The sequence below is a fragment of the Tachypleus tridentatus genome, chromosome 8, assembly GCF_004210375.1.
Source record: "Tachypleus tridentatus isolate NWPU-2018 chromosome 8, ASM421037v1, whole genome shotgun sequence".
Taxonomy (NCBI): domain Eukaryota; kingdom Metazoa; phylum Arthropoda; class Merostomata; order Xiphosura; family Limulidae; genus Tachypleus; species Tachypleus tridentatus.
The window spans coordinates 24,430,604-24,454,188 of NC_134832.1; the positions used below are offsets into that span (position 1 = coordinate 24,430,604).

The 23,585-nt window shown below is 33.3% G+C and overlaps 1 protein-coding gene across 1 annotated transcript in view; it reads right to left on the reverse strand.

Moving 5' to 3' along the window:
• Positions 1-731: 731 nt before the first annotated feature.
• The window catches only part of LOC143258689 (uncharacterized), a 43,992-nt gene continuing 21,138 nt past the window's right edge, over positions 732-23,585 (reverse strand). Inside the window, exons 2-3 of the mRNA XM_076518105.1 lie at positions 2,666-2,803; positions 732-995 (exon numbers count right to left, since the gene is read on the reverse strand). Of these exons, the coding sequence (XP_076374220.1) occupies positions 757-995; positions 2,666-2,803 (377 nt within the window). The 3' untranslated portion in view covers positions 732-756. The remainder of the gene's footprint in view (positions 996-2,665; positions 2,804-23,585) is intronic.

Genomic DNA, 23,585 nt, shown 5'->3' on the forward strand with positions numbered 1-23,585 from the left:
TTTTATACTAAGGGATTTCATAGAGCATTTCATGTGCCAAGAATCACTCCTTTAGGAGAAAGTATGTGTTTACATTCCACAGGAAAAAATTTACTTGGTTACGATTAAGTTTTCACACATAGAAACTACATGTATATTGATGTAAACATTCAATTACTCTTTGAAATTATGCTTACAGGTTAACTTGGTTAATTGTTTTCACTATTAATATCTTGTTATACACGTAATATAAAATATCCCATGTTAAATAATATTACGTAAAACACAAATATTTACAGAGCTTGCACTTATACAAATGATCTGAAAGGGAGACACTGAAATATGAGAAAAACAATGTGAGTCTGTACGAAAAGTTTATAAATTTAAAACTAAGTAGAATTTTCATATGAATACATTAAACTTCATTAAATACTGTAAAGTATTTATACATTTCTTAACCATTCTTTTTTATAATGAGTCTTTGGGGGAAAGTTGCTTTTAATTTCCATTCAACAGTATTAAACGAAGTAAAGTTATAGGTGTAATTCAGTTGCTTATTGCTCAAATTGAAAAGCATCCGTAAGTAAAGCCTATTCGTTTTTAAGCTTTTTTTGTATTGATTGAGTAGTGCATTTGGCATAATGTGAAAAAATGGCATAAAATGTATATTAAATTTTCAACTTCAAGCGTGCATTTATACGAAGGCCTTTTTTTCCTAATTATATACTAAGTATGTGTGTTAAAATAAAGAATTTTCTTTCCAATGAATAATTTTATTTAGACAGAGAGAAAAATCACTCGCGTCATTAGAATGAGTAAAAAAGACACCATAATCATAGATGGATGGACACCACCCACTCCATCCTTGTTACAGCCATCGTCTTTACAGCAGTGTATACAAGTGTATTCTGATCTGCTTCGGTCGCAATGGTCAAGCCCAAGACCGGTGCTTTGTTTAGGGTCACGAAGATTACATGGACCTAATGCACATGTTTTCGTAATGGTAAAACTGGATTCTGAAAAAAAAAGTACTGTTAACTAAATACTGTGGCAACATCTGTTCTAAAAAGTACAAAAAATTCAGCAAATCACATAAATTATATAAAATTTCCATACTTAGAACAATAAAGTGTAATATTTACATATTTTTCAAGGTGTAAATTTAATAATATATATTTTCTTAAAAGACGTTATAGGAAAAATCTAATAGGATTTCTTCAACAAAAACACGTTAATGATCGATATACTAATGAGAATAGTACACGCGGATTCACGTTTTGTGGTAATGATAACACAATATCATGTTCTTTATGGTTTATATTAAGTCAAGTTTTAAGAGATGTGTAAAAAGAGATTATCTTAAATTAATAACATTTATAACTTTTGTCCTGGTTTTTGCACTCTTTGTTTGATATAATGTTTATAACTTGAAAAGAACAGTAAAGGAAAAATCACTCCATGGACCTGATTTTTACAGGGATTAAGATTACATATTTTTAACTTTGGGTCTAAAAAATCTAAGCTATGCAGATTATTTTAAAAATGCAATACAAATTATACATGATTCATGTTATTTTCCCATGCGAAAACGTACTAGAAAAATTGAGTTTATTTAATTTTTCTTAAAATTCGTTAGCAAGGAAGTATTAAGGTATAATATTAACTTATATAGTAGAAAAGTCAATTTTTGTTCAAATAAAATTATAATATCTTAAAACTAAATACAAAACTAAGTTACATAAACATTTCTATTTTCTTGGAAGTACAACTCTACATCTTTACATACAAAAGAAGACTAAAAATCGAGAGAGAATGTTAATTTGTGTTTTATAGTGAAGCCATAATGAGCTCTCTGTTGTGTCCATTGAAGGAAATCGAACGTCTAAAGTTAGCGTTTTAAATCCGTAAACTTACGGCTATCTCACTGGGAAAAATTGAACCTAACGTTTTTTAAAGAGACAGTTTTAAACCCATTTATGTATTAACATTTTGAGGTTACAGTTGTATAATACAATTAGGAACTAACTCTTTTAAGGTTTAGTTGTATAACGGAATTTTCGATTAGTTTACAGTCTGGTAAAAAAAATTATGAATTCAACTTTCATTTCAAATTGCCCGGCATGGCCAGATGGTAAAGGCACTCGACTCCTAATCTACTCCTCGCGGGTTCTAATCTCCGTTACACCAAACATGCTCGCCCTTTCAGTCGTGGGAGCGTTATAATGTGACGGTCTATCCCACTAATCGTTGGTAAAAGAGTAGCCCAAAAGTTGGCGGTGGGTGGTGGTAACTAGCTGCCTTCCCTTGAGTCTTTCACTATTAAATTAGGGACGGCTAACGCAGATAGCCCTGGTGTAGCTTTGCGCGAAATTCAAAACAAACAAACCAAAAATATGTGCTGCCATCTATCTCTCCATTATGTTCAATTTTGAACAATGAATACCAATTTAAAATACAATCGAATTCCATCATAATTAATCTACGGCCTGTTCTTGATTAAGCCTTGGAAAAGAGTTTTCGTTTTTAATTGTGCTGCATAAAAATTATTTTTTAAATAACGATTAATCTTATAGTTTGTTTCAAATATAAAAAATAAATCTCAGTGTACTTTGAATTACATACTATATATTTAAAACGAGCGATTTAATTTTAGTTTATTTTCGGATTATTTAAATATCACACTTACCAATTTTTTTAATTGTTGTCATGCACGTGTCGTATGCTTGGTCGTCAGGACAAGGTAAGAGAGACTTGTTTGTACACAAATTGTTATCTCCTACTTTACATTGGTAACACTTCAGCTTACTAGGGGCATTAGTCTCCGCTATATTAATGATAAAATTCACCATTATATCATTATAGATTTTAAAATCGTTACTGCTAGATTATCAATGTGACTTTTACTATTTTGTTTTCAAAACTGATTTTTATTATTACTGTGCTATAAGAGCTAACCGTTACTGTTTGAAAAATAACTCTTACTCTAATGTTATCAAATTGACTGTTGGATTTAGGTCATCGAAAGTCACTTTTACTATTACTGTGTAATGAAATCTGATTGTCTGATTTATGTCATCAAAGTGACTATTATCGTTATTGTGTTATCAAATCTGATTGTTAGATTTTGTCATCGCAAGCGATTATTGCTATTATTGTGTTATCAAAATTGATTGTTAGATTCATGTTATAATAAGTCACTATTACTGTTATTGTGTTGTCAAAACTGATTTTTAGATTTATGTCACCAAAAGTCACTATTACTGTTATTGTGTTATCAAATCTGATTGTTATATTTGATCATTGCAAGTGACTATTACTGTTATTGTGTTATCAGACTTATCGTTATATTTATGTTATTATGTCAGTTTATTTTGAGAAATCCCATGATATCACTGTCTTACAAAATATCGTTTAAGCTATAGTTTACGGTATATAATTATTCTTTGGCTGGTTAGATAACTTTGTCATTATAAATGAAAGTTAATGGATTTTGTTTCATACGAAACACATTATAAACATTGTCATCGACTACACGCTAAAAAATTCCAAACCTGAAAATGATTCGAGATCATTTAAAAAAACACTTTTGTGATTACATCTCTATAGTTGAGGGACTCCACAATATTAGGAGAAAGACTGAACACAAGGAGGTATTTAAGAATACGGTTGTTTTGAAAGTATACGCCTGAGTTACTGAAGGTAATAGTTCGACATCACAGCATTTATGCACAAACTGTGGTTTGATAATTAGTTTCGAAGTTTGTGTTTCTATCTTCTTTGTATGTATAGATCTAAGTCCAGAAAGAAATGCACATATTTGATATCATGCTTCCGAATTCGAGTATTATAAACGTACGTTATGGAAGGACAGATATTTTCACGCAAACTAGCTATTATGTCAATAAATACAGAATCATTACATACAAAGAAGTTTATTAGCTGCAGTGAATATTGTCAAAACGTACGTAGGAACATTGTAACGTACTCTACATATCTAAATTACACATGTTAATGTACTCTGTATAAAGTATTCATGTTAATATACTCTATGTAAATTACACTGGAACGTCTTAATGTAACTCTATGTAAAGTACGAGGGGACATCATTTTAATATATTCTACGCAAAGAATACTGGGGAATCTTAATGCATTCTATGTATAGAACCATAATAGTTTATGTTAATTTCATTTTGATCGTTGTTTCTACGATAGTTGATATGCAATTCACTTAATTTTTAGATTTCAACTTGCGAGTCAATTATTTAGTCAACTAATTCTACGCAAGTTGAAATAATCAAACTTAAAAAAGTGATATACGTTGTAGAAAAGATTTTTGTTGTTAAGTAAAATAAAGTTTTGAAGAATTTAAAATAATTTTCAACTTCTTTTTTTCAGTTGTTTTTCATTTTTCTATCGTTTTGTTTATCGAATAAAAATATAAAAGTGTTAAATGCTAAAGCAGCGCTATCAAAATATTTAATTAAGAAATTGTCTCAAAGATTCCATATAGTAACCCATGAAATACTTTAAGCGATTGGTAACTGTAGTTTAAACCACAGTTGTTAACGACATAACGTCTTTAAACCACAGTAGTTAAAAATACAGTATTCAGTATGGATGTACATCCATATCCTACAAAGAGTTGCAGGTATTTCCTGAACCTTGGTTTAGGAAATGTTACGCAGAGAACTACTGTAAACACGTAATAAAATGGAAGTGTACAAGTAAAAGGAGATCTTTATTAATAGAATCCAGGTCTTTACTTAATTGATCGGCTTCAGTAATCAGTTATAAAAAAGTGTGACGGTCTTCAGGCATAAAAGCAAGATGAATTCACTTTCACACAAGACAAGGAACATAGTAAGTATACACTTTAGGGAGAAGTGGTTATAGTATATAATCTTTAGATGTGTACGTACATGTAAAACACTTGCACAAAAATGAAAAAATATAACGCATTATATATTCTTTATTAGTATTGGAAGGGTAACATATGACGCTGTTTGAAAAAAAAAGTATAACCTTCAAATGATAACTGTTAATCACGTAATAGCTTTAAGCTGTAAGAGTTAACCACATGATACCTTGACCCCTTAACTGTTAATAATATGATGCATTTTAATTATAATTGCTAAGAATATGATACTTTTAAACCATAATTGCTGAGTATATGTTTTTAACCTATGCTTGTTAACCATTTAATACTATATTATTTCTCTAAACTATAACTGTTAACCACTTGTCCTTAAACCATAATTGTATGACATCTTCAAATCATACCTGCTAACCATATGATATATTTAAACCTTTTTCTTTGCTATTGTATACTAAATTAAACTTTGAGTTAAAAAACATACACACGTGTAAGTATTAAAGTAGTGGTTCTTAACCTTGTTGTAGGTACTGAACCCCGGAAGTTTCGTACTTGCATTCACTGAACCCTTCGTAATTGAAAAAATAAAATATGATTTTTTTTTCAAATTCAAAACAAAAGTAGATATTTTATTAGTGCACAAACTGAACCATGCATCAGTTGCACACAATATCAATGTGTTCAAAGCACAAAACCAACAGAACATAATTTCACACAAAAACAAAAACATAACTCAATGAATATTTACTGGAAATCAATGTGACTTTTGCTGTTGCCTTTCAGAGGCAAGTTCAGAAATGCGCAGCTTCACCTTGGCAAGTGCCACTCTCATATCATTTTCGCAACAAAGTCTGTTCCTTTTCTTCGTTTTTATGTCTACCATCCTCGAAAAGGATTGCTCGCAAAGATACGTTGTAACAAACGGTATGAGTATCTCAAGGGTTTTCTTAGTAATAAGAAGATACGCTACGATTTGGTGACATCAAAACGTTGAGAGCGTTGTTGTTGTGAAAAGTTGCTGTTGAACCTGGCTCTGTTAAAGTTCAATGATTTTGTCGAGGTATTCGTCATTGACATCTGCTGTCGCAACACTTAACGTGAAGAGCTGTCTCACCCATGCTGGATATGACTCTCTGGTGAGGAAGTATCGGTTGACAGACTTAGTGAGGTCATCTAAGTGCATGGCAATTGCTTGCTTCAGTTTCCCGGGTACAGAAATGTCTCCGATTTCAGACACATCTTCGATCTTACTTACACAGTCGTCCAGCAGGGGAAAGTTTGCGAAGTTATCATTCTCTGTTCGTCGTTTCCATAACGGTAGCTTTTTTTGAAAAGCCTTCAGGTTTTCTTCCACCTCGATGATGTTGACTCCACCGCCCTGTATCTGTTGATTGAGATGGTTGAGAGCATTGAATATATCGGCCATGTACGCCAAAATGAGAATGAACTCAGATTTTTCAAAGCAATCTGCATGACAATGTTGGTGCTCTCGCAAAAACAGGGCTAATTCCACACGCATGGCGATAACACGATTCAGCACCTTTCCCCGGGATAACCACCGAACGTTAGAATGGTACAGAAGAACCTCGAATTCAGAGCCCATTTCATTACACAGCTCTTTAAAGATGCGGTGCTTCAGGGCACTATTTCGCACAAAGTTCACACATTCCACTGCAATTTTAATACTTCTGCCAGTTTTGAAGGCAAGGTTTTTGTTGCCAACGCATGCCTGTGCAGAACACAGTGCGTTACAATGATGTGTCGTGCATCGGCTTTCACCAGCGCATCAAAACCAGAGTTTCGTCCCAGCATAACTGGAGCTCCGTCCGAACAAACTGCAGAAACCATATCCCACGAAAGATCGTTGTCTCTGAAGAAGTCATCCACAAGTTTCTTCACGTCGGCTGCCTTAGTTGTTGTTGTAAGAGGCTTACAAAATAAAAAATCTTCTTTTATCTCGTCGTTCTTCACATAACGCACGAATACAACAAGCTGGCTTAGATTGGAAACGTCGGTGGTCTCGTCGAGTTGAAGGCTGAGTTTTGCTGGGCTTGAAATCAGATCTGCAACTACTTGAGTCAAGATGTTATCGCTCTTGTCATCTATTCTGCTGCTGACGGTGTCATTTGAAAGAGGAATTTTGGATAACTTATTTTCAGCTGCTTTTCCCAACATGATGTTCGCCATCTTCAACGCAGCTGGTTTTACAAGTGTTTCAACAATGGTGTGTGGTTTGCCCTGCTTTGCGATCAAGTACGCAACTTCGTACAATTCTGTGAGGATTGGTTTGTCGATGGGTACAAAACCGAGAACAGGCAAAGTAGCCTTTTCATCGAACCCGGCTCTCTTTACCTTGAATTCAGCAAGCGTTGTGTTCTTGTATTTCCCATCTCCATGCAGCTTTAGGGAATGTTCTCTTAGTTTTGCCAGTGCTAGACTAGAATTGCTCAACTTGGCATTGCAAATCATGCATTGAGGACGCTGATTCCCGTCATGTTCCGTTATACACGTGAATCCATATTGTACGTATTCGTCTGACCACTTTCTATTTTTGCTCGACATAGTTAGTATGAAGGGTTTGAAAGATTAGGAAAAAATCACAAATGACGCACGATTACTACAATCACAAGTCGACTGCTAAGCGCACGAAGTTCTCTGCAGCACAGATATTAAGACCAAGTGATGTGACGTGATCAGCCGCAGCCAATGATGGCCAAGTGGAGCATGACCTCACGAATCATACGAGTGGGGTGAACGGAACGGACACACACACAGTGTATGTGTCTTGACCTCCTCCAAACCATTGAGACTGACTCACCGAACCCCTGGGGTTTGATTGAACCCAAGTTAAAAACCATTGTATTAAAAAAAGATTCTAAAGTAACTATAACGGCTCATGTATGTCACTGCAGTGATCGGTTGCCGTCTTTCTTCGTAAAATGCACACGATAAACAAATTAAATTACAATTTAACATGTTATTTCCATCACGTTTGATATAAATATGCGGCCACACGTAAAATACACGCAAATAATTATTTTACCATTACATTACTTTGTCCAGTATTTATATATGTAAGTATGAATAATCTATCAATATGTATTGTTACGTATTATAATTTATTTCAGACGAGTTTCCTATGTATTATATTACTTATGTTACCTATTATAATGTCAAATAGCCGGAAATTTTAATTTTAATTTAGAAGTTAATTGAATGTTAATATGTATTATATTTGTAATATTTCCAACGAGACTGACACTTTAAAGAATTTAAATTTATACATTTATTGTAATATCTATGTTTGTTTTAGTGTAATATGTGCTTAGAAACGTATGTAACTTAAATCCTTAATGTGTATGACATAGGTCCCTTCTGTTCTTTAACTTTGTAGAAGATTCTCGAGAGTAAGAAACAACAATGTTTTTTACGTAAATGCCAGAATTATTGCCAACTGAATTTTGAATAATATCTTCAAAATCCGTGAAGAAACAATATAATATTGTCGGGTTGTTACAGTAAGTATACTATAGATTTCGGATGGCATAATTATGAAAACCCTTATTAATCGGTAAACTACAGATATTTGGTAAGGTAGATTTCGAACACTACTCACCTTTTAACTTCAGAGAATCAACTCCGGACGTAAGTATTTCCACGAAGACATTGTATAATTTTGGCTGTAAGAAACTTACGTGAGACCAGATAAGAATAAAGCTAGCTAACATTCCAGCTAGGTGAAGTGTACCTGTGTATCAAATAGGATTATTTCGCTCTCCATGAACCATCGATAAAATATTCAGTTCCAGACCAGATATAAGACTTAGTATTTTCTGTAAATTTGTAAAACTTTTGTATATAAGTCATCATTTGTAATAACTGTTACTATAAATTGCATTGTGGTTTGTATATTAAAATAAATTCGTATTAAGAAAGAAAATTATGTGTATTAATCTTGTTGGCAAATAAAAAAAAAGATACATATTGACATTTAGTTAACTTTTAAATTCAACTTCAAATTTACGGTTATTTGAAGTGGTAAGACATAATGTACATAACATAAAAAATGTGAGTCTTGTCCGAGATACATGAAAATGCGTAATAATACATACTTTCTTAACACAAATATATTTTAATATACACACAATAACAAAATTTATAATAACGGTTATTACAACCGGTAATTACAAATAATGATTTATTTATAAAAGCTTTTACAAACTTATAAACAATACTGAATCTTCTATCTGGTCTGTAACTGAATCTTTTATCGACGGTTCACAGAGAGCGAATTAATTCTATATTGATACACAGGTATACACACTTCTCCTAACGAGAAAGCTAGCTAGCTCTATTCTTGGCTGGTCTCACGCGGTTTATAAGCTCGTTTTTCACCAAAGAAGATACCTAATGTCGTAGTAAAATTACTAACGTCCGGAGTTGAACGGTTTATAATGTTTGAAATCTATAAGTATTCCTGGTCAAATATCTGTAGTTTTCGGATTAATAAGCGTTTATCACAATTATAACCTCCGGGGTTTATAGTGTGCTGACTGTAGTAGACCAACAATATTATATAACCGTCTCCCTACGTTGCTTTGGTTACCTTTTATAAGCTTAAGAGGAGATTTTCTAGAAATTTCAGCTAAAATAACGATACTAGAATTTTATATATACACATCGTACATTGTTGACTCTTACATTCGAGAATCTTTTACAAATTTGTACAACACACAGGAGATTCGCAATACACCTTTAACAATATAAGTTATATTAACTTATAAATATATATCAAACTGAAATAGAAATATTAAAATAAATGTATAATATTAAATCCATTACAGTATAAATAAAAATATATATACAGAATGTATGTGAATTTTAAAATATAAAGAAAATAGTGCATAAAAACAGAATATGTGACCTTAAATTTGAAAGAAATAGGCCCAAATCAAAATGACTTTTTGTCGTTTTGCGAAAGGTATCGTAGGAAGGATAAAAGATATTTTAGTAAGGAAGATATATGAGAAAGGATGCTTAAAGCGGTAGGAATACACTGTCTATTAGAAACTATTAGAATATCACACTAAACAATTTAAAGTAACTCGCCGATACAATCATGATTGAACAAAAAATAAACAAAATACATACACTCTTGTTCAAAAAGGTTGTTTCATGTTCGAAAAATGTAATTTTTGGTCGTTTATATCATTTCAGAACTAAATTCACATTGTGTATTGCCCTTAAACTTTCAAGTTTTATTTCTCTACTACTCTGGATTACCTGAGTTCATTGTGAGTCGGTTGAACATGGGAGTGTTCTGAGACTTGTCGCAAATGCAGTGTCTGGGTTGAGGTATAAAAGCCAGGGATTTTGGTGTTACTTTTGGCCCCTACCTGTTGGTGATGCATTTTCAACTCTGTAAATATATTAGACATTATGCCAAGTCCTATTAATGGAAGTTTGAGAAATCAGATAGTTGCCTACGACAACGCTGGGTTGAAACAAGACTTGGTGTGTCCAGGCAGACCGTCAACAGAGTTCTCAGAAGAGGAGCTGCAACCGGAAGTGTGAGTCTCAGCAGACCTACGGACCGTCCACGTTCCACTACAGCACGCGATGATCACCATTGTTCATTGAAGCTGTACGATGTCTTACAGGTGGATTGCTTCTGAATATCGTGCGCAACAACTGATCCGGATTTCACTCTAGACGGTTAATCGACGGCTGGTGCAAGCTGGATACAGAGCAAGACGGATGGTCAAGAAACCTAAACTGACAGCTAGACATCGCAACAACAGGCTGCAGTGGGCTCAGCGATACCATAATCTGACGATCACACACTGGAATCGTGTTGTTTTTCTGACGAATCCAGATTTCTGCTTTACCGCACTGATGAACGGATACGATTGCGCAGGCTTCCTGAACAACAGCTAAATGATGAGAATGTTCAACCCAACGTCGCAGAAGGTGAAGGTTCAGTGCAATTCTGGGTGCATTCTGTCCTACAGCTGTCAGCCAGTTGGTCATTTTGGATCAAAACGTCACTGGTGCTATGTATCAGAATATCCTGGATCGCCTTTACTGCTATTTGCCCAGGGTATTTTTAGGACAATTTCCGGCTGCAGCAGGACAATGTACAAGCTCGTAATGCTCGAAATGTGCAAGATTTCGTTCAACAACATGATGTGTTGGTCCTTGAGCAACCATCTCCACCACCCCCAAATACCAACCCGATAGAGCATCTCTGGCATGAACCTGGCCGTGCAATCAGGAATAGAAATGATACCCCTACAACCCTACAGCAGTTACAATAAGCATTGATTGAAGAGCGGAACAGAATTATAAATCAAAGACTCGACACGTTAGTTGAGAGTATGCCACACCGCCTAGCGGACATTATTGCAGCACGTGGGGGCCACACACGTTATTGAGTTAAATATTCTGATGTGAATGTAATTGTTGCACGCTTACTAATAATTTCAGAATGATACTAAATATTTTCATAAAATAACGGTCTTATTTGTTTTGACTTAGAGTGGAGATAGAAAGTCAATTTCTGGTGGTACAGATCTTAAGTTCTACAGAAATTTCCATAAAAAAGACATAATCATGAAATATTACACGAATATTCATGTTTTAAAAATAATCACCCAACGAAAGACATTGCAAACATTAAGAGCACAAGAAAAATAACAAATAAGGGAGAAACAAGCTCAAAATATTACATGTAACAATCTTTTTGAGCAAGTGTCATTTGCAAGTACGTAAATATAAAATGTGACTTTTAAACAATTCAAATACAAATTTAATAACTTACCAAAGCACAGTAAAGAAATATTCGCCTGGTCAGGAATTGAAACTAACGTTAATGAACAGTGCAATATATAAATATTGGTTAATAACTACTTCCATCAATCAATAAACAAAGGAATCATTAGAGAGAGAGAGAGAGAGAAAAAAAAAAAAAAAGAACCAGACAAGTGTGTGTGTGTTTTTTTATAGCAAAATCACATACGGCTATCTGTTGAGTACACCGATGGAAATCGAACTCCTGAATTTAGCGTTGTAAATCCGTAAACTTACCACTGTACCAGCAGGAAACAGAACCATACAACTATGAAACATAACCAAACTGAATTTAAAAATAATAATATTCCGTATTTGAACCAGAAAATTACTGATTACATCAAGTAATAATCAGGAGCAATATTGTCGAGCTATATTTCGTGAATTAACTGTTTGCATCTTAATATAGGGTTCTTGTTCATTTGTGAGATCACGAGACGTAATTTACACGATTCTGTGCAAAATATTTGTACATAATTTACTTACTCTTGTGTAACAATGATATTTGTACATCCCCGCTGGGTAAAAAGTGATGTTAGTTTCATAATACACGCAAAATATTCGAAATAAACGTAATTATCTGAAAGGTGTTTTAACATTTTAAATACAACTAAAAATTCATAGATAAACTAAACATGAAAGGATAATAAATGAATGACAACCAAAACCATAACCGAATGAAAGTAGAATTCGCTATCTCACAATTTGTGGAAGAAAAATTAAAAGTTTGCGATATTGATACTGATGTATCACATATAAGACTGTCATCTCCAGCTAGTTTGCACATTAGATACTCTTCATAAAAACTGGTCAGAAAATAAAAGGTTAAAATAAGTCACAACAACTGAACCACTGGGAGTAGTAATAAATAAAAGGTTTCTAGTGAAGTTGGCAGTCATGTCCTCATAATGGTCACATACCTGTAAGAACAGTATAATAAAACCTAAAATAGTGGGCTAAAACATCTATTAAACATTTGAAAATAAATTTCTTTATTCCAAACTAATGAAAAACAAACAAACCTAAGAGCAAAGACCTCATTTATGTATCCATCCCGAACACTATACTACATGCTTGGTTAGACGAATGAACCCAATGATCATGTATTCTAGCTAACATACGTGTGAGAAATAGATGTTATTAAGACGTGGTTCGCGAGAGAACATGTGTAGTATAACTGAAGTAACTCTCGCTTTGTCAGTATATGGCAGATGCAGTGCAGTTGTCCTTTTATTAGAAAGTTTTGTTCGCTTTCTTAACAAGTTCATAGAATTAACCAAGAAAAAAACTTAAACTATTTGAAAAAAAGGTTTTATAGAAAGCCTCTAGTATGTTTACTATTTAATCAAGAATATTACAAACTTTAGATAAGTTCCAATAAATAATATTATTAAAAACTTTAGGTTATAAACGAATACCCTGCCTATTAAACACAGGCAAACCAAAGACCACAGCAGAACCACATTCTCAAAGTACGATAATGGGACGTGAACTGTGAATAACAGTTTGGAGATATATTGTCTAAGACATGATCCATGAAGTTGTATTTTTTTCCTGTTTCTTTAATGCGTATAACTTATTGTTGTAACAAATAAATATATTACGTACTAAATGAGCTCAGTAACAAGCAATATAATCCGTTTAACCTCTCATGAATCTCTAAAAGCCTGTTGTTTTTTGTTTTTTTTAAATAAACTATCACGTCATAGATATGAAGTGCTAATACTGTAGGTATCTATCATTACGGTTATATATTTCACGGTTTCCTGCGGTTGGTATATTTCAGTATACTATTTATTTATTTTGTATGAATATCACAATAAAAGTAGAAAAAACCACCATTTACTCTCCAAATAATGATGTTTAAAACAACATCTTCTCCATTGCGGTTTCATCGCAGCCAGTATGACAAGAACTGTGTGAAAGTTATCTTTATCGTGGTTGAAAGGAAATGATGAAATGCTAGTAACAAGAGAGGGGTTTGGACCTGATGAGGAATTGAGTAGTTTTATGACATTTTCCCCACAATTTTGTCTTTCACTGACGTAGCTATTGCCAAGAATTTAGCACTTCAGAAGGACACGCGAAAGATTCAATGAAAGACAGGAATACAAACAGACATCTTGGGTATTTGACAACTTTTTAAGGGACCTTCAAACTATGATCATTTAATAAAGTGTTTGTGCGAAATATTTGTTTCTGAATCTACTTTAGTTTGTCTGACTGCAAAATGATTTTTAAGTTAAGATTAAAAATTATTTTTTAACATCTTGTAGTTTTCATGTTTCATTTGCATAACATTTAGAATCTCCACAATAAACATTAAGCTTGTTTTCATGAAAACTTTATATTTTAAGCTATTTTTTCTACTGTAACACAATACTTGCTCGGTACTTTGACATGACTCGTTATTTACAGTACAATACAAATACGAGAAAATATTTAAAACATTAAAATTATTACTAGAAGCAAGCATGAAAATGAAATAGACGAGGTAAAGTTATTTAAAGCTATTTTTAAGAATTTTTATCTCGTTCTTCTTGCTGTGTTGCAACAAAATGTACTTCACTCAATAAATCCAGCATTTAAAATATTACAAATTTAAGATGCCAACATTTTGCAAAGAACTCTCAATCATCCAGAGAAGCTATTACAAGACTGACTGTCAAAAGTGGGGTATTGAGCCGAAATTTAAAACCATACTTGGTCGTGTGACGAAGCGACTTGTTTTTTGTTTTTGTTTTTGGAATCAAGCAAACAGCAACATAAGGGGCCATCTGCGCTCTTCTTACCACGGGTATTGAAACACGGTTTCTAGTGGTATGAGTCCGCTGACATTCTGCTGTGCCACTGGGGCAAAGGAGGGCATGAAACGACTTATTGGGTTTGATGGCGAAATAAGGTTCGACGCTGAATGATTATTCAGAATATATGTATTCTATGAATGTTTTAATACTTAATAAGATATTCCTTAACAACTCCAAAAGTTTAAATGGGGTGATGAAATCGTTTAGTGTTATACATCCACAAATACCTGGTAAGAAATTGTATCATGGGTTAGCTAGTTTATTTAGAGGGAAGGCAACTAGTCATCATCATCCACCGCCAACTTCTGGGCTACTCTTTTTACCAACTAATAGTAACCTTATAAAGTCCCCACAGCTGAAAGGGCGAGAATGTTTGTTGCGATGGGTATTCGAACCTGCGACCCTCAGATTATGAGTCGAACGTCTTAACCATCTGGCCATGCTGGGCCCATGAGTTAATAACAGAAGCAGAAAGACTGGCCAGAAAGTACAGCGGGAGATATTATTGACCAATTGCCAGCGTAGCTGCTTTAGTTTTGGTCATGTTTTTAGAAGCGATTTTGTTAAACTTTCAGCTTAAATTAAAAATTTTGAGATGATCATCAGTTTTCCTAATATTTTTACGGTGTTGATGCCGTTTCTAGCAGTTCATATTAATGTTACAAGTTCAGAACGTTCGTTTTCAAAACTAAAAATTATTAACATTTATTTGATACGTACCATGGGAAACTAAAGACTTAATGAATTAATAAGAGAAAAGTACGGAACATATAATTAAATAGCAAATGGTGAGTATTGGTTACTAATATTATACCTAATTTTATATTTACACGATAATTCCAACTACTCTTGTAGAAAGAATACATCTATATACACAAAGCACAAAAATACTTCCCTGTTTGTTTGTATGTTATAAAACTATTCCTTGGTCGTTAAACCAATCTAAATCAAACTTTGTGGGATGACAGGTTAAAACAAGGAGGATATTACTGGGGGTTCATAATCACTTCTACCTTATTATTGCTGTTATTGATCATTTATTATACTTGACATAAATTAATTTAAGCTACATTCATAGATGACGCTACGTCATTACATAAAAAAAAAACGTTCTTGAGTTTTCTATAAGACATCATACATGCAGTGTAACAGAAAAGCAACCAAACGTTTTGTATATCTCAGAAACTGCGCTATCACTCTTTCTGGAATAATTAAATAAAACAATTTGTCCGCTACTATTGCAACGATACGTAAATTCACATGAATTTTATACTACAACAGTCACAATAAGGCAGATATAAAGAGCCGTTTCTTAAATTATACTTACTTTCTAGTTTGACCTCTGACGTTTTAACTGCGGTCGTAAAATACTTCTGCGACAAATAGCCGTTAATTAACTAATTACATGAAACACTGTGGAAGGGTATTAAGAGCTGGGTGTTGAAAAGATGGTAACACGCAGCCCACCTAACGCTACTACATTTCCTACAAAGTCATCCTGCTTATTCATTGCATAGTGTAAATTCTGTATAACATACAATGATGTGAGAAAGTTAGGGCACCCTATGAAAGCATGTGTATTTGTGTAACATTTTTGGATATATTGATATTTAATCTCAATTTCAACAATACTGAGAGATTATAGGAATATAACTAAACAATTAAAACTCAAGAAAAGACTTTTCAAGATCTTCTGTAAATGCAATTCTACAAAAAATGCATATTCTAAGTGAGGAAAAAGTTAGGACACCCTACCCCCTAATAGCTAGTGTTACCCCCTTTGGCTGAAATAACCGCAGCGAGACGTTTCTTGTAGTCATCTACCAGTCTCTGACATCGGTCTGAAGAAAGTTTGCCCCACTCCTCAATGCAGAATTCTGTCAGCTGTGAGATGTTTGAGGGGTTTCTTGCACGTACAGCCCGTTTCAAGTCACCCCACAGCATCTCAATGGGATTAAGATCTGGGCTTTGACTCGGACATTCCAGGACTCTCCATTTCTTAGTTTTCAGCCAGTCCTTGGTGGATTTACTGGAATATTTTGGGTCATTGTCGTTTTGCAGGTCCAGTTCCGCTTCAGCTTTAATTTTCGTATAGATGGTCTCACGTGATCCTCAAGCACCCTCTGATACACAAATATTTGGTTTACGCCAAACATGTTCTCTGTTCTGGTGTCTAAATAATTCAATTTTGGACTCATCTGTTCAAAGAATATTATTCCAGAAGTCCTGGTATTTGTCTACATTCTTTCTGGCAAACTTCAGTCTGGCCTTGATATTTCTTTTAGAGAGCAAAGGTTTACTCCTTGCATATCTCCCATGCAAGTTAAACTTGTGTAGTCTCTTTCTGATTGTAGAATATTTATTTAATTAAATATTTTAAAGATGCAAATATGAATCTAATGAAAAATAAAAATCATGAAAATTAATAGTTTTTAGGAGTTTGAAGAACTGAGTTCCAAAAGACTCCTTCTGTTTTTGCATTAAAATATTGAACAAGAAATTAATTTTCGTGGAAGAATAAAAGTAATAGAGAAAATCGTACTAGTCTGAGATAGTACACAGTTTTGCTTGATATTTGTTGTTAAGAGTATTACAGAATATTTTGATCGATTTAACTGAAGTGTTCATAAGTGGGTGAATTTATTCAGTGATGTCGAAAAAACCCACTTGTAAAGAAATATATATGCAAAAACGGCTCGTTTGGGTTGAGAAAATATTTTACATAGAAGAGTGAACAACGTTTCGACCTTCTTCGGTCATGTAAAATATTTTCTCAACCCAAACGAGCCGTTTTTGCATATATATGGGTGAATTTATTATCTGTAATTGAAATTCACATAAATTATCTTGGATATCGTAATAATGTAAACTTTGTATGCTGAGTATTTTTTTCGGTTGTGATTGAATACTAAAAATCAAAGAGATTAAAATGTTCTTTGAACACAGTTTACTAATGTTTCTTTCACACTGTTTTAGTACAAACTGCAGTTAAAGATGCTTGAAACTATAAAGTGGCCCTTCCGGTGGCTCAGCGGTATGTCTGCGGACTTAAAACGCTAAAAACCGGGTTTCGATATCCATGGTGAACAGAGCACAGATAGCCCATTGTGTAGCTTTGTGCTTAATTTAATAACAACAACTGCAGAGTGTAAGTGAATAGGGAAGTAACATCTGCCTGGTGAATTCCATTTCTAGCTAGTACTAAACATCTGTCTTTCAGAAAGTCTCAAGGGAAAGATGATAAAAGTATTGTCAGATTCTAATTATTAAAAGTATAGGTTGGTACTTGTTAATAGCAAGTAACTCGTGTATAAATGATCTATTTCTGCAATATTTATTCTATTCACTTCGTGTTGACATATAGCACTGCTTTACATAACAATCAGATAGAGGAAGAAATAGTTGTTATGTGAATGGAAACATGGGAAGCACAGCTAGAGGTATTGGTCAGTAAATATCTAGTGAGCAATAGGTACATTATGGATACAATTTATACAGAGGACTAGGGCATAAGCACACATGAAACCTACAGGAATGTAACTTTACTGAGGTAATCTGTTAATCACTCTGTCTCCGTTATGGCCAGTTATGGCCCTATTTCAACCTACACACCTGGCTAATCTTCTGAATAATAGGAATTAATTATTCTAGACTTTTCCTGTTTAAGACTGAATACTTGAAAAACTGGATAGCCAACTGGATAGCAATGTTTTCCACGATGCATTGCTTATGAAAGCGATATACCAAAGAGTACCTTTATTTTGCCACCAATCTCACACAACTGAAGCTGGCTTGACATTCGACCCAGTAGAGATCATGAATGAAATTCATTCTGGCCTGTGCATGTTACATGCAGAAGCTTATTATTGGTTATTGGAAGATCCGAGGACTATAGAGTCCTAATTGAAAATTCGTTTCCAGAACTTAACCTCGCTCCATTCTCCAAAAAAAACGAGTTTCAGTGAACCCGCTGCTGACCACCATTTGATTAATGCTAGTGAAGCCAAGCCTGCATGCATCCCAGATACCATAAATAAATGTCAAACTCATAATGAACAAAAAAATTCGACATATCTTAAAATTAGAAGATCCTCCTAAGGTGTCCCATCAGAGAGTGTTTGACAATCACCATAGATGTGCACTCACCTCCAGTAGAACCATTTTATCCCAAATTTCAAGAAGATCTTCCTGAAGCTAAAAAGAGAAAAGGAATAATGAATGTTTATATAATGTATCACAGTCTAAAAGTTTGACAGGTTTTCATCACTTCCTCCACTGTCCGTTGACTTTGGCGAACGTAGTCATGTTTAATCAAATCAAAGACACTAATTTCCACAAAAGTTGCCTTGAGAGAATTTATACTACCACTCAGTTTTTATTGTATAGGGTTAAAAAGTCGAGCTTGTTTTAAAACATGCATACGTGTATTGAGACTAAATAAGTTGAAATAGTAGTAATTAAACGGTTTGTGTTAACAGTTCAACTTTGTAGCTTCGGTGGATAATGTAGTTAGGGGATGTTTTCATGCGGATTTTAATTTTAATTATTTTTGGGCTGGGTAGTTTTAAATGCTAGCACGTAACAGAAAATCCTAACCCCTAAGTAATAGTAAAAGGACGATCCTGAAGGGAAATTGTAATAGTAAACACACATTGTACAGTTGAGTTGCAATGGTATTATAGTACAGAAATACATAAATAAATGATAAATTTATGAGTAGAGGGATATTTATTGGGCGAATCGAAGATTTTTTATAAAACATTACAAACAAAGAGAAGTGTATAATAATGAAATTCGAAATACTTAATCGATAATTAATTTCGGTATTAATAACGTAATTACGATATTTACAAAATAATTCATTAATACTGAATAGAAATAAAATAATTTATAGAAATAAAGATATTATGTTAAATTTAATAGAACTGAATGCAGACGAAGACACAGTTGACAATTTTTTACCAGTTTTAGTAAAACTTTATCAGTCTTACTTTACTGGCGTTTTTCCATATCAAAAACTTCTTTATCAGAAAAAAAATCGTTATGATGTTCTTCCTCCACCTATGTTTTTTTATTTCTTATTGCTAAACATTTTGTGTTTTTTTTTTTGTTTTCTTATAACTTTTCTTTTCAGTGTTTCATTCTTCTACCTACCGACACCCCCAATAGAGCCTATTTTATATATATTGATAGAGAAAATTTTCTATAAAAGTATGATAAGTGTTTGTGAAAAGGTTTGCAATTTTTACATTATTTTCTTACACAGGAAATATAAACTTACCATATGAAGAGAAGTAAGATTTTTTGAACTGATACATCGAAAGTGTTATTAAAATTCATTTCATAGTTTTATTAAATATGGTTGAAATCAAAGTTATTAAAATAAATAAGACATGTGAGGTGTGAAGGTATAGAAAACCAGTGAGAAGATATGAAATTAGTTTTATCGAAACAGATTAAAAAGATTTACAGAACCTTTATGTGAAAAATAAGACTGAAATGCGCAGTTAAGATTAGTTATATACAAGCTTGATCAAATTGTTTGCATACTCTTCTACATATTACTGTTGACAGCATAAATATTTGTTAAGTGAATACCTAAGTAGTAACAGAGAATGTAGCTTATGAGCACACAAACATGTACGAGTTGTTGTTCTTGTCTGTATATGCTGTTTTGAGCAATTTTTCGTTAATAGATATATATCCACCTGATGTGTATAAGAGTCTGCTTTTGGTATATATATATATTTTAAACTGGTCAACGTTTTATTCAGACAATTTATCTGTACTTGGTAAAGAGTTATACCTCGTTACGCATCAAAAGTTATAGAACATCAAATTGTTTGACTGTCCAGAAATGGTATGATGCAAATGGACGTTATCACAAAAGTTGGGTATCCAATGTGTAGTGTATCCAAAATCCTGAAACATCATTGGACTGCAAGAAACGTTGTATCTAAAAAGTCTAAAGGTAAACCCCGACAAGCTACCATTCAATACAACAGTTTTTGATCAGGTTAACAGTGCCGAAATAAGTTTTGCATCGTTTTACAACAGGAATGGCATGAACAAATTCATTACAGAGTATCCAAAAGAATAAAAGACTGACCAAACGAGGTAATTTTGCAAACCAGTATTAATCAATATTCACTGTCATCACCATGAGCAAGATAACATGTAAACTTACTGTTAGGACAGTGGTGACATGTCATTTTTTCATATGAGTTATGTTTCCATCTTTTAAAGCTCATGGTAGACTTCGTGTTCGTCGTTTGCCTTGTGAACAGATGAGGAAAGACGGTCTTTTCCTCAATAGGATTACACCGTGATAAATAGTTACCTAAACATGTACTTCACCCCCTCCTCTAACTACTATTCTAAAACAGCTATTTTAGCGAAGTTGTAGTGCCTTCTAGTGAAAATTAGAATGATAGCACGATGGATCACATCAATAAACTTATCAATAGCATGCCTTGCGAAGGTTATATAAGTACAAGGAGGACCAATCAAGTATGAAATGCTTAATTTGAATTGATATAAGTTTTCAAGTGGTATTTATAATAATTTGTCATTATATATGTTTGGTAATGTTTTGTTTTAATGGGTAAAACTATGAATTACAGGTGTTTTTACAGGTGCTCTTCTAATAAATTGTTCATGATGTCCATAGCATTCGCCTAACTATACAAATTACATGTGTAGATATTTGACATAATATCTATTTCTCAGTTTGACAGTGTTAAATATATTTCAATTCCATCCTAATAATAGTGATGTTATTTGTTATAAAATGTGCAAACATTTTGACTAAGATTGCAGTAATGTATCGATGTCCCTAGTTTGAGATCTAGATCCTTTTCGTGATTTGGGAAGGTCAGGTCAGGTCATTCTACGTCCTTTGCTGATGTTATTACTCCTCTTATAGCTTATTCCTTACCATCTTAAGTTATTGTTTAATAAATACGAGATGCTGTATTTGAGAATTTTGTATTTTCTCCAGAGTAATCATTGTCAAGACCATGTTCATCCACGTACCACGTGTAGCATTTTGTAATACATATACTTTTGTTAGTTTGGTGTATATAGCCCTACACATTGCAAACAATTCCATGTATCACAACACACTCACTTGTTTATTTATTACGAAGGTATGACACATGAGATACCCTTTCTAATGCTCTTTTAATAAACTATTCAAATCGTATAGAACTTTAAAGCCTACCAGTAGATGCCCTGTTGCTGTACTTACCGAAGACAAATGGGGAGAAGAAATTCGGAATAGCTTCATCAGATATATTAGCAGTCTAAAAAACAAATTTATTCAAAAACTCAGCCCCCAGAACTAAAGTCATTAGTAACTAAAATCTGTATAAAATCACAATATTAACGACATTTATAAAATAAATGTCCAGAATTCCACACTGGAGAAACCGGAAGTCGCTTAGAAACCAGATTCGCTGAGCATAATAAAAAACCTCTTATACTTATTATCATTGTAGCAAAAAGATAAAACACAGTATAGCTATACAGAACACTGCAATTATAAGTATTGAGGCAAACATCAACAAACACAAATTGAACAAAAAGGTCCTACTCTAAACCAACAGTCAAGGGTGTCAAAATACCTTTAATAAACTGTTAAGCAATCTACATTATAGTGACTTCTTTGCTCCATAGTTCATATATATACATTCTTGTGTCTATTTAAACTACTTGTACCTGATGATGACATAAGCTTGTGAAAACGTTGTATATTTGTAATGAAGCTTATTTCACTATCCATTCAAACTGTTTCCAAACTTTATTTTCTATAAAAGTGGATTTCTAGTCATCACATACCTGAGTGTCTTTCTTGATAGAAATTGCCTACATGCTATCTTTTCTCAGAATTTTGTTTTTTCTTTGTTTGATGGCTCTGATAATCTGTATTTGTAACTTGTTCGTCGATCTGTATCTTTCTGTTTATATTGCTGTTTAAGTGTATTGAGAAAGTTGGTGTGTGGAATTACATGTTTTGCTTGACGTGTTCAGACTTCACTTATAATAATCTACGTTTGTTTGTTTTGCAATTTGCGCAAAACTACTCGAGGGCTATCTGCGCTAGCCTTTCCTAATTTAGCTCTAATAAACTAAAAGGAAGGCAGGTAGTCAACACTACTCATCGCCAATTCTTTGGTTATATTATTTTGTCAATGATAATTATGGGGATTACAATTCCCCCATAGCTGAAAGGATGAGCACGTTCGGTTACGGGGTTTCGAATTTGCGATTCGAAAACTGTGAGTCAAGAGCTCTAACCACCAGGCCATACATTTGTATGAAAGTCTAGGTTTGAAGTGATACGTTGTAATACATAAAATATATTATGTCTAGGAATGTACAGGTAGGTTGAAACTTATGCACATAAGAAGCAGAAATAAGCTCAAACAAGGGTGAATTTATGTAAACATGTAGAGATAGACTGAAAGACACACATACATACATATATATATGCAACAAATGTAGATAAGTAATCCTAGGAATGTACAGAAGTACATTGAAAAATATATGTTATATATATTTTTACATGAGTAGCTCTTAAAGGGTGCAGAAGTAGGTTGAAACTAATACCAATAGAAGACTACATAATAGGTTGAAAAACATAGATAAATAGTTTTAGCAATGCATAAAATTAGGTGCAACAAATATACCGATAAGTAGTTCCAGGAATGTATACATGAACGTTACATCAAACTTAGATAAATACTTTTAGGAAAGTACAGAGGTAGATTGCAATAACTATTGTAAAGTAGTTTCAGAGGTACATTATAATAAACATAGATAAGTAGTACTAAAAATGGTTAGTAGGTAGGTTACAAAAAATGTAAATAAACATTTTTAGATGCGTATAGCAATATATTGCAATGAATATATACAAAATTCCAGGGATACATAGAAACAGGTATATAAATATAGATAGACAATTCTAAATAATTGTAGAAATAGCTTGCAACAGCTATAGTCAGTTCTGGGAATATATAGAGCTAGCTTGAAACCTATGTAAAGAGACAATGAGAACATCACTGATTTTTGCGGGC